The 17,510-nt window shown below is 37.4% G+C and overlaps 3 protein-coding genes and 1 long non-coding RNA gene across 5 annotated transcripts; 1 reads left to right on the top strand and 3 right to left on the bottom strand.

Moving 5' to 3' along the window:
- Window positions 1-325: 325 nt before the first annotated feature.
- LOC110810308 (low-temperature-induced 65 kDa protein) lies at window positions 326-2,582 on the bottom strand. The gene is made up of 4 exons (XM_088211130.1): window positions 2,416-2,582; window positions 2,073-2,306; window positions 796-1,989; window positions 326-576 (listed from the first exon to the last, which is right to left on the bottom strand). The coding sequence occupies exons 1-4, from the start codon at window positions 2,489-2,491 to the stop codon at window positions 497-499; spliced, it is 1,584 nt and encodes a 527-aa protein (XP_088067256.1). The 5' UTR covers window positions 2,492-2,582; the 3' UTR covers window positions 326-496.
- Window positions 2,583-2,826: 244 nt separating this feature from the next.
- On the top strand, window positions 2,827-12,371 carry SHOC1 (shortage in chiasmata 1). The gene is made up of 9 exons (XM_088211127.1): window positions 2,827-3,296; window positions 4,042-4,113; window positions 4,228-4,314; window positions 4,398-4,469; window positions 5,426-7,380; window positions 8,392-8,599; window positions 9,368-9,859; window positions 10,266-11,879; window positions 11,972-12,371. Exons 1-9 carry the CDS (start codon window positions 2,961-2,963, stop codon window positions 12,095-12,097), a joined length of 4,962 nt encoding a protein of 1,653 aa, XP_088067253.1. The 5' UTR covers window positions 2,827-2,960; the 3' UTR covers window positions 12,098-12,371.
- Window positions 9,147-10,627, bottom strand: LOC148239693 (uncharacterized). Its single transcript, XR_015816235.1, has 3 exons — window positions 10,490-10,627; window positions 9,626-10,389; window positions 9,147-9,557 (listed from the first exon to the last, which is right to left on the bottom strand). It is a non-coding gene; the product is annotated as an uncharacterized LOC148239693 (long non-coding RNA).
- A 415-nt stretch (window positions 12,372-12,786) lies between the features above and the next one.
- LOC110810339 (Myosin heavy chain-related protein) lies at window positions 12,787-17,380 on the bottom strand. Of its 2 annotated transcripts, XM_088211129.1 has the most exons (8): window positions 17,066-17,380; window positions 16,515-16,859; window positions 16,116-16,316; window positions 15,906-16,028; window positions 15,704-15,741; window positions 15,499-15,601; window positions 13,361-15,378; window positions 12,787-13,231 (listed from the first exon to the last, which is right to left on the bottom strand). In XM_088211129.1, exons 2-8 carry the CDS (start codon window positions 16,584-16,586, stop codon window positions 12,985-12,987), a joined length of 2,802 nt encoding a protein of 933 aa, XP_088067255.1. In that variant the 5' UTR covers window positions 16,587-16,859; window positions 17,066-17,380; the 3' UTR covers window positions 12,787-12,984. The 2 variants fall into 2 exon arrangements, with proteins under 2 accessions (XP_088067255.1, XP_021892181.2); XM_022036489.2 differs by lacking the exon at window positions 17,066-17,380 and having other exon boundaries at window positions 16,515-17,021.
- Window positions 17,381-17,510: the final 130 nt, after the last annotated feature.

The following is a 17,510-nucleotide window of genomic DNA, read 5'->3' as shown; positions in this document are numbered from 1 at the left end:
AAAAATCTGATTAAAAAATAATTTTAAATTAAAATTTTAAAAAAATAGAAAAAAAATTCTAATAGTTTTTATGAGAATATTTTATTAAAGATATCATAGAAATTAACTTTTATGATATAGTATATTTAACTTATATTTTATAAACTAATGAATCCCACAACTTTATTAATTTATATAAATTATCCACAATTTTGGATAAGCGGCAACTAGTTTATTGAGATTTTAATTGTTCAAATATATCGATTTTAATTGCAATTTATACAATTTCAACACTGCCCACAGCATAATTGGAGCTAGTAAATTTTGAAAAGGGTTAAAATCAACATTATGAAAACTATATATTATAATACTAGTTCATTATCTGAAATTTCCCAGATGCTACATAAAATACTTATAACACTGCCAACTCAAATGAGCTAGCAATCCCATACAGTCAACAAAAGTAAACATAAAATTGGGTCTACAATTTTGAGTTTTTATGACATGACTAGTTGCCTCACTCCTCGACTCTTCTCTCGCTAGTCACAGTCTGTTCCACTTCTCCTGTACCAAATCTTGGAAATCCTTCGTCTTCCGCTGATCCACAAAAACATAAATAAATGTTGAGTTAAATATAAACATGGCTTAAAATCAGAACATGATTCGTAATTCAGTGATGCATCAAATTACAGGTTCTGTTTTAAATTCAATCAGCAGCGAACTCCACAAATTCCACTTGACGCAAAAAGAAGACCAAGCAAAAGTCAGACAGAACTCAATTTTCATCTTCGTGAATTAAGGAGATGAGAAAGTTACCATATGAAGAAGGAGAAACTGACTGTTGAGGCGTCTGACCTCGAGGCTCATCACTCTTCCCAAACCATGAACTTAGAGCGCCTTTAAACTTATCCACCACTCTCTTCTCAGCACCATCTCCAGTCCCCAACCTATCTGCAACCTCTTCTGACTCCGTTACTTTCCCTCTCGGCTTATCATCATCAACCTTCTGATCAGACTCTTCTTTACGCTTATGCAAAGCACCAGAAATCACCTCTGATAAAGCCCTGTCTTCTTCCTTAGGCTTCAACTTCTCGGCTACGTACTCTCTCATTGACACTCCTCTGTTCTCTCCTTTAGCCCCCGGTTCATCGCTGCCTTGCTGTTTCGACATCACATCACTCCCTGCTCCTGCAACTTTTTGATATACTGGGCTTAGTTTTTCTCTCACTGTGGTCGCGATCTTCTTTCCGTAGTCCGACGCTGACGCCGTATTGTGGGTGTATTGATTATCTGTTTCTGTGCTGTCTTTTTCCCTGTACCCGAGCTTCGAAGCGATGGCGGTTTTTGCAGAGATTGCTTTACCAGCAATTGCAGACGTAGCAGACGATATCTTATCAGCGAACGCACCCGGGTCAGACTGAGGGTGGTTTTCAGGGGAGACATTAACGGGTTTTGGAGGAATTGGTTCGGGAGAGAATTGGTCATGGCTTCCTGTGGGGAATTGGGACAACACCTCGTCTGTTCTTCTAAGAAACTTCTCTTCTGGTTCTGGTTTTATTTTAGCCTCATGCTCTGGTTCATCATACACTTTCATTTTATCAAGCGAACGAAGAATTGGCTCCATTTCTGCTTCCTCTCCTGTTACATGAAGATGGACTGTTATAATCCACGTGTGTGTATGTGTGTCAGAATGCTGTAAAAATGAGACTTTGCCTTTCCCGGTGGGGTCGGTGACTTTTGACTGATAATTTGAAGGAGTATTACAAGCATCCGGGCTCTTCTTTGGGGCAGCAGGATCCTCATCCAGTCCTCTCGGTCTCTCAAGGTTGACTTTCGGTTGCCCTGGAACTTCCTCTTGGACATGAATAAAGGTCTTCGTAGGATCAGTAACACGGCTTTCTCTAAAATATATAGGATCATGCTTAGGTGCCATTGATATCCCTTTTCCAGGATGACTTAACCATTCTCGTTGCCCAGTTACAACATCACTCCCAGCGATAGATTCGTAAACTGCAAGCAAAATTGAATCACTTCTTCAAGACTTAATACATGAACATATGTCTGTGTGTGCATGCGCGTGTGTATATACGTACTTGGTGCGCCGTGAACTTCTGGGTCTTCTTCCATTTCTTCATCTTCATCGTCTTCCTCATCCAAGTCATGATCATCAGGAACATGATCAGCATGTCCATCATCGTGATCATGGTTATGGCCATGGCCGTGTTTGGTAAGCGTGTCCTTTATTTTCTTTGCCTTTTCCTTCACTTTCTTCAAAACCTTAGTCGATTTCTTGGCATGATGACGATGCTCTTCTTGCTCCTCTCCCTCTTTGAACACAAAAAGCAAATAAATAAATAAAAAAAAGCGAAATCAGAGAACGTAACGAATCGGTATGATATCACAAAATATGTAATACATCACGACGTCGTTTCACACCTTGTGGTTGCCCAACAATCTGAGTGTTTCGAACTTGCTCCTGATCACGGCTTTGGTGAGTCACTACAGGCTCCATAGCCAGAAACAGAGATTGATTGATTCCTAACTTTAAAATGTCAACAGAGAAAAGAAACTGCCTCCTGCCTTGAAGCGACAGCGACGAAGAAGGCTATCGTATTATAACGTTCTGCGTGACGGTGACGAAAATCTGCCACGTCTCCCAGAGTGCCACGTGTCGCGAGTATGCTTGTGTACGTGGCATACGTGCAGTTATGAGTGTGCTGTGACTGAGAGGATAATCTTCATCAGAGAGTGTTACGGGAAATTTAAACAAAAATATCCTAAATCAATTAATAAATAAAAAGAAAATAAGAATAAAAATAAAGGTAAATCAAAGAATTTGAGCGCCAATTTCAAATTCGACCGATTCATTCCCCCACACAAAAAAGAAGAGACAGTTCGTTACAGCTTTTTTATTTCTCCCTCGTTATTTTCTCCATCACTACGAGAGCGTATTATGCTGTTCATGAAATTTGCGGGAAAATATGCGAACTCGATTTCTGAACATCGACTACTTTGCCTCTTCTCCCCTGGAAACACTAACATTCCTGAATCTCCCAGTTCCTCACCTCCCTGCTTTACGGCTCGCATTCTCTAATGAAGACGAGCTTCTCCGCTTCGATTATATTCTCAATCTCCCTCTCACGATCGAGAGGCTACCTATCGATGCCGCTCTCTCGAAGTTTTTTTCTGATGTTATTCCGGATAAATTTGGCGTCGAACATGAAGATTTTGAGGCTACTAGTTCTAGGAATGGAGATAGTTGCTTCGACGGGCGGAGGGGCTTGTGCTCTGTAGTTGTTGATACAGGCTTCTTCGAGGTAAATCAGAGAGTTCATTGACATTTTTTTTGGTGGATTTTTTTTTTTTTGCCTTCTTTTTTTCTTTTGACAATCGGTGGTTGGAAGGTGAAAATGGCGGCTGGTCATGGACATGATATTAATTTTGTGTTTAAACGTAACTGTTTGTTCATTCGTGAAGGTCAGGAGAGAATTATTAAATATTTGAATAGCGTTCAATTATATTTGATCATCTGCTAGTGACACTTGCAGAGCCGGTCTTTTTTTTTTTGCAATTATTTATGGGGTGTATATTAGAATTTAAACATTATACTCTGGAAAAAGACTTTCAATGTCAATATGAAGATGGTCTTGGTGGCTCAGAAAATTTAAAAGGACTAAAATCCCAGCTTAGAAGATGATCATATATGTTTTCGTACCATAAATAACTTTTACTGTTCGTTTTGCTCAAGATCATATCTCCAAATTATTTCTTGCTGTGTAGTTTAGCTTCAGTTAAGAAAAAATCACTATAAAGCAAGGTCTTGTGTTTTTAACAAAGGGATCACGAGTAAACAGAAAATTCTGTTTTATGGAATCGTCGAAAAAATGATTGTAGCAGGAAAAGTGACTACTCTAGTTAGACGTTGTTCTGGTTCCTTGTTTTGCTGCATTATTAATTGATATTCTCTTTTGACAGGTTAATGAGATTTTATTGGTTTATGATCCTTTCAGCTTTTAACGTTATTTCATAATCGCATAGCATATGAACTTTTGTTTGATACAGAAGGAAGCCGAGGTTCTTTATGAAGAAAAGGATGTGGGAAATAAGTGGGCGTTTATGTCCGAAACTATGAAGGTCTAGTTACCATAACTATGACAGCATTCTCCAAATGAGATTAACGCCAATTTTTTTTTTTTAAGATTTGGTTTCCTTACGATCTTCTCTGAGGTTAGGTTTATGTCTCAGCAGCAGATTGATGAGACTGCTGATGACGGTAAGAATACACATAGGTTTGAAGTGGTCCAATTTGAGGTGCCAGAGCCGGATAGCCTCCTGGTAAAATTTTGCTTGCCAATCTTTATTAGTGGGTGTTTTTAGAAATTTATGCTTACGCCATATATTCCTGCTGCACTTTCTAGAAAACTCCTTGCTTTTATGAGGACTGGGAAATCAGAAATCTTTCTCAAGTTCCTGAGATAGAAAACCATCCGGTAAATGTCTGATTATTCGTTTAGCTCATAATTCTATACAGTAACATTTGAATTGTATCTGCTTCTTTTTTTTCCCCTAAAAAAAATCTTGGCCTTCCTAAGTATCTGATTTCCAATGCTTGATTTTCCTCCCAATTTCTGTTTTATTTTGAAGGTTTACTCAACTGTGTTTAAAAGGGATATTATGATAGAATTCAGCATTATCTTTTTATATCCATGATTTTAAAGAAAGAGAAACATAAATATGCTTTAATTGTGAACTTATTGTCTTAACTTTCATAAAACACTGCAAAAAAATTAGGTTGGGTCATTGAGAGTAATAATCTCATGTTATACTTTTTGATTTATTGCAACTGTTGTGGATATAAATGTTATGCTCATTATCCAATTATTTGTGTAATATATTAAATATATTATTATTTGATAATTTATTTTAATATTGATAATAATATTTTATTATCATATTTATTATCTTTTCATATCCATGATTTTAAGGAAGAGAAACATAAATATGCTATAATTGTGAATTTATTGTCATAACTTTTATAAAACACTGCAAAAAAATTACCTTGGGTCATTGAGAGTAATAATCTCATTTTATACCTTTTGGTTTATTGGAACTTGCTGTCCGCGTGGAAAGCATAGTTGATCAAGTAGATGCGTATCTCTTATTGAGATCACGTTATACCTTGGGTTATTTATGGGTGCGTATGCTTAAGTTAATTCAAGACCGGTAGTTGCTTCAGAAAAAAAATCTTCGTCATAATTACTACAGTAAACTAATGAAAAACTAAAAATTTCAATGCATAAACCATCAGCACAGTTTATGCTGATCCATTTATGAAATGCATTTGCCTTTATCAACTGTAGTTGGCAATTCATAACAGAGTGTTCATGGTCCTGAAAGGTTTTCTATTATAATTAGGTTTTTCATGGTAAGTGCATGTCTGTTGCAGGACATGGTAAAACCAGGGCTTATTATGCAGTCCTCTAGTGAGGCTGAACAAGCAATCTATTCTCTTGATTATGTTTCTTCTGAGTATCACATTCGAGAAAAGACTCCAGTTATAGAAGATAGTGGTTCTTCCTGGGATCAAATACTCTTACAACACTGTGGATTCCCCCTTCTAGAAGTGGATGAAATAAGTCTAACAAAATTGACAGGCCGGTCTATGGAGGCTGAACTTCTTTTGTTTCTTGATAAAATCCAAACCCAAAACTGGAATAAAAACAATGATCTACTTGCTAATGAGAGAGAATCTCTGGGCTCTATCAAGTATGGTGTCTTAGAGTTTCTTGCAGATAATTCTCAGTCAAAGCAGTTTATTGATTCTGACTCAGAATCGTTTGGTATGTTTGTGGAAATGGATATCATAAGTGTGGTGGAAATGTCACAGACTGAAGGAAGCTCTGTATTTTGTGGACCAAAATCTGATCATTACTTTTCATTTGTTAGCCCCTTAATCTTTCAAGAACCCCAGGTCCTTGACGTGGATATGTCCCAAAAGTTTGAAGTCTTCCTTTCTACGCAACCAACCAATAAAACTGAAACATGCGATTGCATGTTCAAGGAAGACACGAACTTTAAAAATTTCAGTAACTTGATTGTCAGTCATGAGCTAGCCTTGGTAGATGACACATTCAAATCTTTGCCTGTTCCTATTCTTTCCAATCATGGAAAGATAAAGTCACTATATGCAACTATTAAGGAGATGCTGCTTGATTTAAAGCCTCAGCCCTTATCTGCATCTGATGGAATATACCTGGATTGGTTTCTTTTAGAGGATGATAAACATGGCAATAACGTATGTTTTTCTTATCAAGATATGCTAAAGGAAATAAATTGGTGCAGCATTAATTTCCATAGTGAACTTTTTGATGAGACGGATTTTGTTTTTGACTTCATTTTTTCTGATGATGCTTTGAATGGGTGTAACATGGAAGAATATAAAGAATTGCTTAATACTCATTCAGATTACAGTTTTCCACTTGATGATAATTTCATTGGAGTCATTTCTGGTGAGTTGTTGGACATTCGACAACCAAAACCAGGAATTGAAGAACAACCAGCGGAATATAAATCTGAAAAGAAGGCCTTATTATCCAAATTCAGTAATCTACATCTTTTCTTGGGTCCTTTGAATGATGGATCTGTAGTTGAGGCTTCTAATGCTTGTGCTGAATCTCTAGAGGTTCCATCCGATGGTTTGGAAGCATCATGCTCATTGAGTAATCTTCAATTAAAGCAGTGGAATATAATTTCTCATACTGTTAAGTTGTCTAGTGAAATTGTATCTCTCGTTGATCACTTTGAAAAGAGGTACCTTTCCATCTTGCAGAGTGAAACTGATTTAAGTTCATTTTTAGCAGAAGATGAATTTAAATTGCTCAGCCTTCCAAAAGAGAAGCTGATGGACTGCATTAAGAAAAAACTTTTGGGCAGAAGAGATTCTTGGGAAGATGAAAACATTATGGCATTTGTCAGTTTATGTGCAATTAAACAAATTGCATGGTATACATGCTTCTATGGTATTCATGTAACTTATCTATATCTTGAGAAATTATGTGAAAGCCTGGATTCCTTAAAATCAAGATTGAGTTCGCTCTACTCATTGATTGATGCTGCACATGTGGAAGTTGACAAAGAAATATGTAGATCGCATCCCTCATTGTCTGTCATTCAGCAAATTTTACAGTCAAATACTAGCCAGAGTAGTTCCAAAGTACTGATATTTGCAGAACAAGTTTTTTGGTCTTCATTGAAGAGGTTAGTTATGTCCATGGGATTATCATGTAACGAGCTATGCAGTTATAAACAAGGAAATCAACCAGGCCTATGTGAAGCATCTGAGCGCACAAAATCTCAAATGGATGCTGTGTTGATTACAGATTGCTTCTTGGCATCTCAGGAGTAAGTTCTGACCCTGAAAAGATAAGTTATTCTTACAATCCCTGTTGGCGTCAAATGTCTTTCATCTGCTTAATGCGACTTACAGTTAAGGACATCAAAAGACAAAAATGTATTTGGTAAGGAAAAACAAATGGAAGATTTGAATTCATGTTTATATCAATGAATATACGATTTTGTTATTCACTATTATGCCGGTGGTCATGTATGTCGAGGAATATACATAAAAGTTTTTTTTTTTCTTTTTTTTCCTTGTAGAGCTGTATGGGCTCCATATACAGGGTATCATGCTTATGGTTGCTTGGCAAATTTTGACAGATATGATCATAAAGTTTGGTTTGCGATTTGGCTAGTCTTAGTGCTTTTAGATCTTGAATGATCTAAGTAGGATGAAGGCAAATGCTTAGTGAAGTAAAGACCAATCCTTTGAAGTTAGCTTCTTGGGAGTAAACCCTGAGATCTCTTACTTGAAGTCATGGCCTCAAATCACCTCGACCTCTTACCTGAAGTTACGGCCTCGAATCACCTTTGTGGTGTTCTAAGGCTATTTCTTATTTGTAGAAGGGTGGGCACATGAAAGCACATATAGACATGAAGGAATGCCAAAAAGGCTTCACATTTCAAATACCTTAATATGACCAACCCTTACTGTCGAGCATCAGGAAATAATGATATTAAAGAGCATTTTGCAAAAATTGTGAACTTGCAGAACAGTTGTTGCTTGTCTGTTTTTGTTTTCTGCATTTCTTGGTATAATTTTGCAAGTTGCTGGACATAGATATGGAACTGAAAAACCTTAGTTTGAATCCTAGCGGATAAAGCATGCAGATAGCTACAATTCATAGTGGATGGTTGATAATGCCTTGAAATAGTTGAATGCAAATCTTTGCTGGATATTTATTTTGCTGTGGTTATATTCAAGTTATTTTATCAGTCAATTATTTCAAAAGCATATAGTAAGATCTATGTCTTGTTAAGGAGTTGTATTAATCAAGTGGCTTCTTTCCTGTCAAGGCAAGCTTCCACAACTCTTCCTTTTGGCATATTCAGCATTGTTCTTGAATATGGAGGTTCATCTCGCTCATCTAGAGTTTCATTCCCTTCCTCAAAATGGTCTAGCTTGCCTCATCTTCATTTCATAAATGTAGAAGTGGATAACTTAAGTGCTCTGAGTGCACTCTGCGAAGGTGTTGGTATGCCCCAAATTATCAAAATGACCATGGTATGTCTTCCTCTTAATTTGGTTACATAGATACAGCTCATCTGTTTATTGATCAAACCACAAGAATTGCTGTATTTAATACAAGGAATACACAGTAAATATGTAATTGCATGTCAGCTGGTGCTTGTTAGAATAATATGTATCTTGATAAGCAGATGATCTGTATGCTGTGCAAATAAAATCTCTGGAATATAGCTGTAGCCAGAAGTTGCAAATACTATTTCATTGAACAAAAGGCGTTCCAATGGGCATTTTGTATCCAAAATATCTATTCAAACCTTCATGTCAAAATAGGAAAACCAGAAATACTGTCTTATAACACTGGAAGTGTTCTTCACTTCTTTTGGTTGGTATTTTTTAGAGCAAACTAAAAATAATTTTTTTGAAGATTGAAAGTGCTTTTCAGTTCTTTCCTTTGCTAATCTTTCTTGTCTTACAAATATGTAGACACTTTATAGTTTCTATGTGCTGATAAAATTCCAGATCTGAACGATGAAGTTGTGGAACTATCAGATTTGAGATTCTTTGTTGTTAATGAACATTAAAATGTTTAAGAAACTCAGCTATTCTCACTTCTCTTATTGCTGGTCTCATTGAATTGGAGGCATTTCATGCACTAACTTCTTTTGGAATTAGCTCCTTTCTCTAATTCATGAGTTTTGTTCTCATACTACCACTATATATTTGGCATAACGTTTTTGGATTGCTGTCAATTTGTAAATATATGATTGAGACGTATACTGCTTAGTTACACCAGCCACATCACAGGAAAGAGATTCTGATTCAAGCAAGGCCCTGGATGAAATTATGGAAAAGCAGAGGTTGGAGGAATTGCTGAACTTTGTTCCTCTTGAAGGCAAGTGCAATATGGGATCTCTAGAGGCTGTAGGCAGAAGAGATTGTTCCTCTTTTGCAGTGGCATCTGATCTTATTCAGCAGAATGTTATGTCTTCCCCTACTACAGTGATTGTTGTAAACACTCAAAATTTTGACAAGGAAATGATAATATCCAGAAGAAGTACCTACCAGAAAATTCTTGCAATGGAGAAAGAAGGTGCACAAGTTATAGAACGGGATTCAAATCTGCCTGTGGATCTTATGCTCAGTCCTGCAATTTGCCTTGTCTGGTATGATTGCAGAACCATTGGAATGAAAGCAGCTGCTTTGGTTGAAGATTCTTCATGCTTACCTCTGTGCATTGAGAATATTGCAACAACTATTTTGACAATGCTGAGTTTTGCTTTCAGTTGCTGCATCCTGGTAAATTCCATTCCTTCTCGTCATTTAGATGGTAGCATCTATTGTTTTTTGCTTTTCTTTTAACCACAATTGAACTTCCACGCAAAATGCTTCTACATTTAGAAAAAAAAAAAGAGATTTAGCAATGGACAAATATTGTCTCCAAATGAATGCTATTCTATTCTTGGCTTGCGAAGCTGATTTGTATTTGTTATTATTTGTAGAAGCATGTAGTTATCTTCTCTGATTTATAACTCGTAACAATTTATAAAGAAGCCCTACAGTTAAAATTGATTAGTTCTGTTAATGGACTAAAAATCTACCATCACCGATATATTTGCAGTTATTGAATGGTTCACCACCAACTTCACAGCATAGGAATTCAGAGCTCTACTTATCTTCTGCTATATTTTTCTCTTTCCTGCAGATATTTGAGGGGGAATCCACCTCCCTCTCTATGGTAATGGAATCTTCTGGTGAACTTTATGCTGCTGCAGCAAGCCTGGGCATTGATTTACAGCTCTTTTGCTCCTATTCAGCTGACTTAACCGCTGAAATCATATTGGGTTGCATTGGATATGCTGTTAAGTTGACCAGGGCCCTATATCCCAAAATGCTTGAGTCAGAAAGTCTTGCGGAATCGTTTCTTACCAAATTTCCTTCAATTAATCCACTAACTGCGCATGCTATGCTGTCTTCAGGAGGCATGCTCAATGAATTCTTGGAGCTGACGAATGAGCAAAGGATCCTTGCATTGCAAAGATATTACATTCCAGTTGAAAGTATTGCTTTATTTAGTGCTTTGTGTAGATATGGTGAGCGAGAGGACTCAAAATCAATAATGACAGATTGCTCGTCTTCGGTTTCTTCGGGTCCTGACTCTGATAAGTGTCATTTTAAGCTTGATTCTATGAGGGAACAAACATACGTTAATGGTCCTCAAAAAGTTGACATAAGTATAGATGACTTTTTGCAGTCCGAGCCCTTCAACCAAATCACTGATGAGATCCTGAATCCTTCTGGAGTACCCAAACCATATGACTCTTGTATGCCTAAAGACCCGGATAGATTTGCTGAGGATAGAGAGCCAGGTTCATTTTTAGAGCACATGCTTGATCAGAAACGGGTATTGGGTCTCGCTGTGAATAGCAATCCTACCAGAATTCCAAGGCAGAACGATTCTCGAATATATGGAGTCACAATGCGAAATAAATCTTTAAAAGAAAAATTTTTGGGTCAAAATCAGAAAACAGAATTATCTCTGACGGACAACTTGGGTTGGTGGAGCACCCGTAACTCTGGCAATCTGCATGAGGACTTCATCGGGGAACTTGTAGATCTCACTGACGGTTCCTCACCGTTTGAGGACATATATCCAGCAGCTAATTCGCTGTCTCTGACAAACGAGATAGAAGAAGACTCCCCAAAACAGTCTGCAATTGCAAGAAGATTGTCTTTTGATTACCCTAGTTTCCCAACAGCTGCTGAGATAAACTCTGATACGTACTTACATGGTTCCCTGAAGGATCAAAGACAAAATTTCCAAGGACTTAATGATAATGCAGTTACAGATGGTAACAATGATAAGTTACCTTTAGTAACACCAAAAAGACGCTTAGAGGAGGTCTTAATGCAGAAATCTGCAGGTTCGAAAAGGTTATCATTCAAAGAAGAGATATCGTATTATGGTGGAACACCATTCTCAAAAGCTATCCGTTCCGCCAACTCACAACCGGGTTCGCCCTGGACAACAGAATTTCTTAACAGAATAAGAGAAAAAAGCAGACTGCGCCAGCAGGCCCGTCTTTGTGACTCCTCTACCCCTTGTTTCGAGGCTTCGAGGAATATATCGAAGACTGCCAAGAGAAAAAGCCCATCTATTTTGGAATTTTTTAAGTATCAACGAAGCAGCACTCCTAGGGAAAGCCCAGGGCGGAAGAATCAGAAGCAATCAAGTCAATCATCATGCTTACCCAAGGGAAAAAGGAATTCAGCATTGCTTCCTTCATCATGTACACCAGTTGATAAAAGAGCAAGACAGGTACCTATTAATGGCTCTTTGTTGACATTTGAACTTGTGCGCACGTATTAGGGGCTCGGTATGATTAATATATTGCAATTTGTCCGATGCAGACCCTATCATTTGCAATAAATGAAAATGGAAGCCAAACAAAGCTGGTCTGGAGTGATGGCAGTGCTCATCATTTGAAAAAGTTCCGAAAACAAAAATTGGAAAAGCAGGAAGGCTCATACCAATAAATTGGTGTGGCATCATCTTATTACCAGTTGTTTTTAAAGGCTTTACATGACATCCTTATATTCCCCTCACTAATGCCGATTTGCACTCCCAAAGCGAAAGAAAAACCACTTTCTTGCTTAGAATCAGGTATCATAAATCTCGTCTAACTTGGATTTTCTGTTGAGCTTAGACTGACGTGGACCTGGAATGATTGGTATCAGCTTAATGGTTATGCAAATTTTGTTTGAGGTATCTTGACCAGACCTTTAAGCTCTAATGTTACATCTTTTACCATGCTCTTGCACAATGTGCTAGTCTGCTAATATCGCATTTACATGCCTGAAGCGCACAGACCTTTGAATAACTCCTTAAATGAGTTGGTCTTAATCTGCAGTCCACTGCAGGCATCTCTTTTGCATGTCTCATATGCATGTAAACGTGAGATGTATGATTGAGTGTAGCATCTAGCATGAATTTAATGCTAAAAAAACAATATTTAGCATGGATCATTGCTACACAAACCAAATACAGTTTGAGCAAGAAGGTTACTTTTGTACAATATCTAGCATGAATTCAATGCCCTACAAACCAAATATAGAGTGCACAAGAAGGTTACTTTTCATGATTCAGTCGTAGCTTTATGAGGTCATAGCATGAACCAAGGGTAGCGACTGTTTGCACGAATGCAGTTTTTAGTGAGAAGATCTACTGGACCAAAATATCTTATCCTTTCTTTGGCTGAATTTTATTAACTTCGCATAATTCTCAATGTTCTTAGTGGACAGGCAATAAGTAATTACATAATAAAAGAATGTGTATAGATCTATAATTCCAAGTGATAAACTTTTCATGGTTAGAAATACTTCGGATGTTATGCCTGTATTTCAGCTAAAAAATCCTGAATAACCTAATTCTTCTTTCCATTCTTGAGGTTTCTTACAACCATCACAAGCTGCTGTCTTTCACCTTCTACCTCTGCAAATTTGAGACTTATTTCTGAATATCTCTCTTGCATTTCTTTCAGCTCAATTTCCATAGATTTATTCCTTTCCTTCAGAATTGCCAGTTCATCAAGCAATCTGGCAGGGTTACCATCTTTGCTGGTGTTGGAGGTCCAGAGTTTCAGGTCTTCGATGGCTCTAGCTTCTTTCTTCCTGTGAAAGAACGAAAATAAAGAAAGAAAATAATTGTTAGAAATTTTACTAAAATTACCAGGTGCCTCAACTTCACATAAATTTTGTAGTGACGTGCAAAATCAGAAAAGAAGAGTTTTGTGGTTGTACCTAGCAAATGCAGGTATTGAGCTGTTGTTGCCTGCAAGCAAATTTGCATCTATGACTGTAGCTTCACCACAGTTATTAGTAAGTTTTTTCTCTTTGCTGACAATGTCTATTTCCTGCTTCTGAAGCTCTCCCTTTAATTGGCATACCTGTTTTTGCAGTTCTTCTTTCTCCTTTACTTCTTCAATCAAGATATCTTTCGTCTCCTTCAAAGAACTAACAGCAATTAGTTGCTCCTGTGCTTTTTCTGCTTCCTTTGCTGAAGCAAATCTTTTCTCCCACTCTTCTCTTTCGCTATTCCACCTTTGAGTTAGTATCTCTTTTTCACCAATTTCTGTCTTTGTTTGCATTTCCATCGAGAAAGCATCATGCCTTTTTTCCCCGTGTTTCTGTGCATATTTAAGTTGCTCGGACCTCTTGTCTAGTTCCCAAGACATTTCTTCTATTTGTTTTTCTTTCAGTTGTAATTGGTGTGAAAGCTCTTCAAGTTTGACTTCATTCTGATCCCTTATTTGCTCGAGCTCTTTGTTGGCCTGTTGGAGCATTTCTTCCAGTCTTCTCTTCTCCGTACGCAATTCATTAGTTTCTGCAACTGCTTTTTGTGCCAGCTTTTCATTCTCATCAAGCTTAGATGCCATGTCCACGGAAAGCCTTTTAAATTCCTCTTGAAGCCTCTCAGCTGTTACAGCATTTCTCCACCTTGTTTTTCTCAAGGCCTCTTCAGCATGTATAGCTCTTTGTTCCTGCTCTGTTTTTGCACGTATTGTGGCATCAAGATCATCTTCAAAAGCCCGTGCCTGCTCCTCAGTTTCTTTTTTTAACCCCTTGACCTGACTCTCGAGCTCATTAATGGAAATTAAAGATTCTGAGTATCCTTCTGATTGCTGCTTTATTTTGTCTTCTAACATCTGTACCCGGGATTCAAGTTCTTTTATAGTATCCTGAGCATCTGAGCTTTGTTGTTTTGACTTGAAGGATATATCCTGCTTTTCCAATTTTAGCGTACCATTGTCTTGCATTAGTTGCTTCAGTTGCATCTCTAGCTCTTCGTTATTTCTTCTATAAAATTCTATTTCGCCAGATAGGTCTATAATTGTTTGTTTCAAGGTATCCACTTCCTCAGCATCATTTAGCTCATTGGCTGATTCTCGCAATGCTTGTTGATGTTTATCCTCGTTGATATTGCATTTCGTATTTAGTTCCCTAACCTCTTCAAAATTCTTCTGTTTTTCTAACTTGTTCGCGAGAGAAGATATTTCCTTGTTTTTCTGCTCCAACATCTCATTAAGATCTCTTACTGCAAGAATTAAGTTGGAGTTTGAATCTTGTGTCTTCTGCAGTTGAAACCGAAGATTGGTAGTAATGTCCTTTTCACAATTAAGTTCCTCCTTCATTTCTTCTAGGAGAGTCACTGAATCCTGGTTGACAGATTGTAATTGGCTTTCAGCTTTTGCGTCATCAATTTGTTTCTGTAACTTGAGTTGTTCGCATTCTGCATGTAGAGCATCTCTCTCTTCTTTGAGGCTAAGAATTTGTTTGGACTGATCCTGTGTCCTTCTGCTCTCCTTCATAACCTGTTTCCTCAGAGATTGCAGTTCTAGTTCCGATATTTCTACCTGCCTCATTAGAATGGTGATCTCACTTTTGAGTTTATCAACGGAGCCATCAGATTCCTCTTGCCAGCCTCTCTGAAAGTCATCATCAGGGCTGTTTGTTGACTCAACAAAACTTCCATCTGACGCTGAACCCCCAGACCAATCTGTGCTTGATCTCCGGTGTAAATTTTTTTTGGTCATGATACCATCAATTGTTCCCCTTGGTGGCATTGAATTTTGTCTGTCAGGTAGGTTGCAAGCAGATGATTGCTTGTAGGTGGTAGTCCTTTGCAGTCCTACGTCTTGCAGGCTTGGTTCTGATCTGTTGTCCCAGCATGATGCTAGAGTAGCATCTGAGCCAGTGGATGCTCTGAAGCTGACATTTTGTCTAGCATCCTGACCTGCAGTTACATTCAAGTGCGCATCCTGTGAAATAACAAGAATAAATGAGTATAGATTATAAGAAATGCTTCTGCTCCTCTTATTTGATGCTCGGCTTGAACTGTGCTAAAAGAAAACACTTAATGTTGCTGAAATGAACCTTACATCTTCAAAATTTTGGTCGTTTGCATCTGCATCACAGTTGCTGTCTTCGCTCCTCAAGCTTCCATCATTTTGAAGTGTAACCCGTCCATTTTCTTCAGTACATCTGAGATGTTATTTCAAACATATAGAGGCCCGATAAGAAGCAAAGACAGACAAGAAAAAGAATATTGCAGTCTATAAATTTAGGATTCTCATTAATAGTCACCTTTGGTTGATTGCTCCTTGGATACTCTGAATTGTCACCTGTCTCATCAACATTTAATATGAAAGATTATAATGTGACTTTTACATCCTCAATGAGTTCGAGTTACTCAGAGACCATAGAGAAACTATTAGTAAAAATTTTGATGTAGTCAATCGAAAGTAGTGTCATAAAGGAAGGAAAGAAGAAGATAGAGAAAACGAACATGCAAAATAGCACCAGAATTTGCAAACTTAAGTGGAAGCGACACAGTCAACGGTTCAGTTTCTGCTACAAAGTCTGCAAAATCAATTGAAGCTTCTCCAAGAAAACCTGATTTTGATGACCCCTAAAAGCATTCATAAGAATTAGGATAGTTAACTCATAGTGATGCGGATACGCTGTTACGAAACTAACAGAATGCAGTCATCCATACAGTTGAAACAGCAAAATGGTATATTTTCTCATTGATTTTTCCTGCTTTTGGATCTTTAATTAGTTTCACTGATACATAGATTGGATTCTCCCATGTACACGTTCCATCTTTAACAGGAACTTTCTCCAGCTTGAACGTTGTCTTCCCAACATCTTCCGGCACCAAAGATATCATCACAGCCGATTTTTTAAGCCGAGGCACCTGCAAATCCAGATACGTACGAGTAAGTATCTTTCTATCCATCAAATATGTTTTGGCACATTATTTTTTCTGGGTCAGCTCATATACCTTGAATATAGTCCCCTTCGTACTGCTTAAGTCTCAAATTAAGCAAATAGTCCTTTTAGATTTACTAATAAAAGAAAATAATCATGTGCATTCTCTCGGTCAAATTCGTACCTGAGTTGCCTGAAACTGCAATTTGAATACTGCTTTGATCTTGTTCTTGTCTCTCCTCCATGACTTAAACATGTTTCTGTGTGTCCCAAACTGCTTCGAATTTCCTCTGGACGCTTGTAAAGTATCTTACTTGCGTCGTCGGAATTCGGGTAAATGATAATGCCGCAATATTCGTGACTTCTTCACTGACAAATTTTTAGTGTCTATTCGGTTGGGAAAGCATAAAGCTTAGGTTTATAGACAGCTGTGAAGACAGACAAGAAAGTGATTCCAGTCTGTTGAATCTTTTTGTGTAGGTCAGAGAAAATAGAAGCCTACCCAGTCCGGGGTTTAGAAATTTTGAAACTGTAGACGATCCAAAATCATAATCAATGGGTTACTCTTTTAAGTAAGAGAATCCGATCAGATAGTAATCTAATTAAAACCATGCATTATTAGTAAAAAAATAATGGCTGAATTTAAAACGGTAGTCTCCTTTTAAATGCAGCAAAGCACTAGGTTCGGATCTTTAAATCACAGACGGAGCAAATGACAGATGGACCCCTCCTAACCTTTTCATTTGACGTCTTCAGCCTTCCTCTCTCGAAACAGAGCTTTGCTTTAGGGTTAAAAACCTAATGCAGCGTGAAGTTTCCACGTTTTCCTTTAGGACCTGAAACTTCATTTTCCAATTAACTGCTAAAGAAAATATTCGAAACCCATAAAGATGTTTGTTGGATCTTTGGACGTGGAGGTGTTAAACATCATGTCTAATACAATTAACAACTGAAAATTTATTTTTAGAAATTCGAATTAAGACGAAAATTGGTATACAATTTTGTCGTTCAAAAAATTAATCTAGTGTAAAACTAGGGTGAAAATTATAAAATAATAAGAACCCAATGCTTAAAACGTATTCTCTTATTTGAAAGAGTCCAAGACTTTTGTTGTTTTAACTTCAAAACTTTGAAATAAATAAATACTTAGAAATTTTTTTTTTTTAATTAAAAAACTGGA

Source organism: Carica papaya, chromosome 9, assembly GCF_054855325.1.
Source record: "Carica papaya isolate Zhongbai chromosome 9, ASM5485532v1, whole genome shotgun sequence".
NCBI lineage: Eukaryota > Viridiplantae > Streptophyta > Magnoliopsida > Brassicales > Caricaceae > Carica > Carica papaya.
This window is presented reverse-complemented; position numbering and strand designations above follow the sequence as displayed.

Excerpts from the sequence above, each read along its gene's own strand:
- LOC110810308 (XM_088211130.1), bottom strand. The coding sequence starts at position 2,491 with ATGGAGCCTGTAGTGACTCACCAAAGCCGTGATCAGGAGCAAGTTCGA. Across the intron at positions 2,307-2,415 it reads GATTGTTGGGCAACCACAAG|AGGGAGAGGAGCAAGAAGAG; the intron begins GTGTGAAACGAC and ends TTGTGTTCAAAG. Across the intron at positions 577-795 it reads AGTTTCTCCTTCTTCATATG|CGGAAGACGAAGGATTTCCA; the intron begins GTAACTTTCTCA and ends TTTGTGGATCAG.
- SHOC1 (XM_088211127.1), top strand. The coding sequence starts at position 2,961 with ATGCGAACTCGATTTCTGAACATCGACTACTTTGCCTCTTCTCCCCTG. Across the intron at positions 4,114-4,227 it reads TTATGTCCGAAACTATGAAG|CAGATTGATGAGACTGCTGA; the intron begins GTCTAGTTACCA and ends ATGTCTCAGCAG. Across the intron at positions 11,880-11,971 it reads TTGATAAAAGAGCAAGACAG|ACCCTATCATTTGCAATAAA; the intron begins GTACCTATTAAT and ends TGTCCGATGCAG.
- LOC110810339 (XM_088211129.1), bottom strand. The coding sequence starts at position 16,586 with ATGTTTAAGTCATGGAGGAGAGACAAGAACAAGATCAAAGCAGTATTC. Across the intron at positions 16,029-16,115 it reads ACCATTTTGCTGTTTCAACT|GGGTCATCAAAATCAGGTTT; the intron begins GTATGGATGACT and ends GAATGCTTTTAG. Across the intron at positions 15,602-15,703 it reads CAAGGAGCAATCAACCAAAG|ATGTACTGAAGAAAATGGAC; the intron begins GTGACTATTAAT and ends ATAACATCTCAG.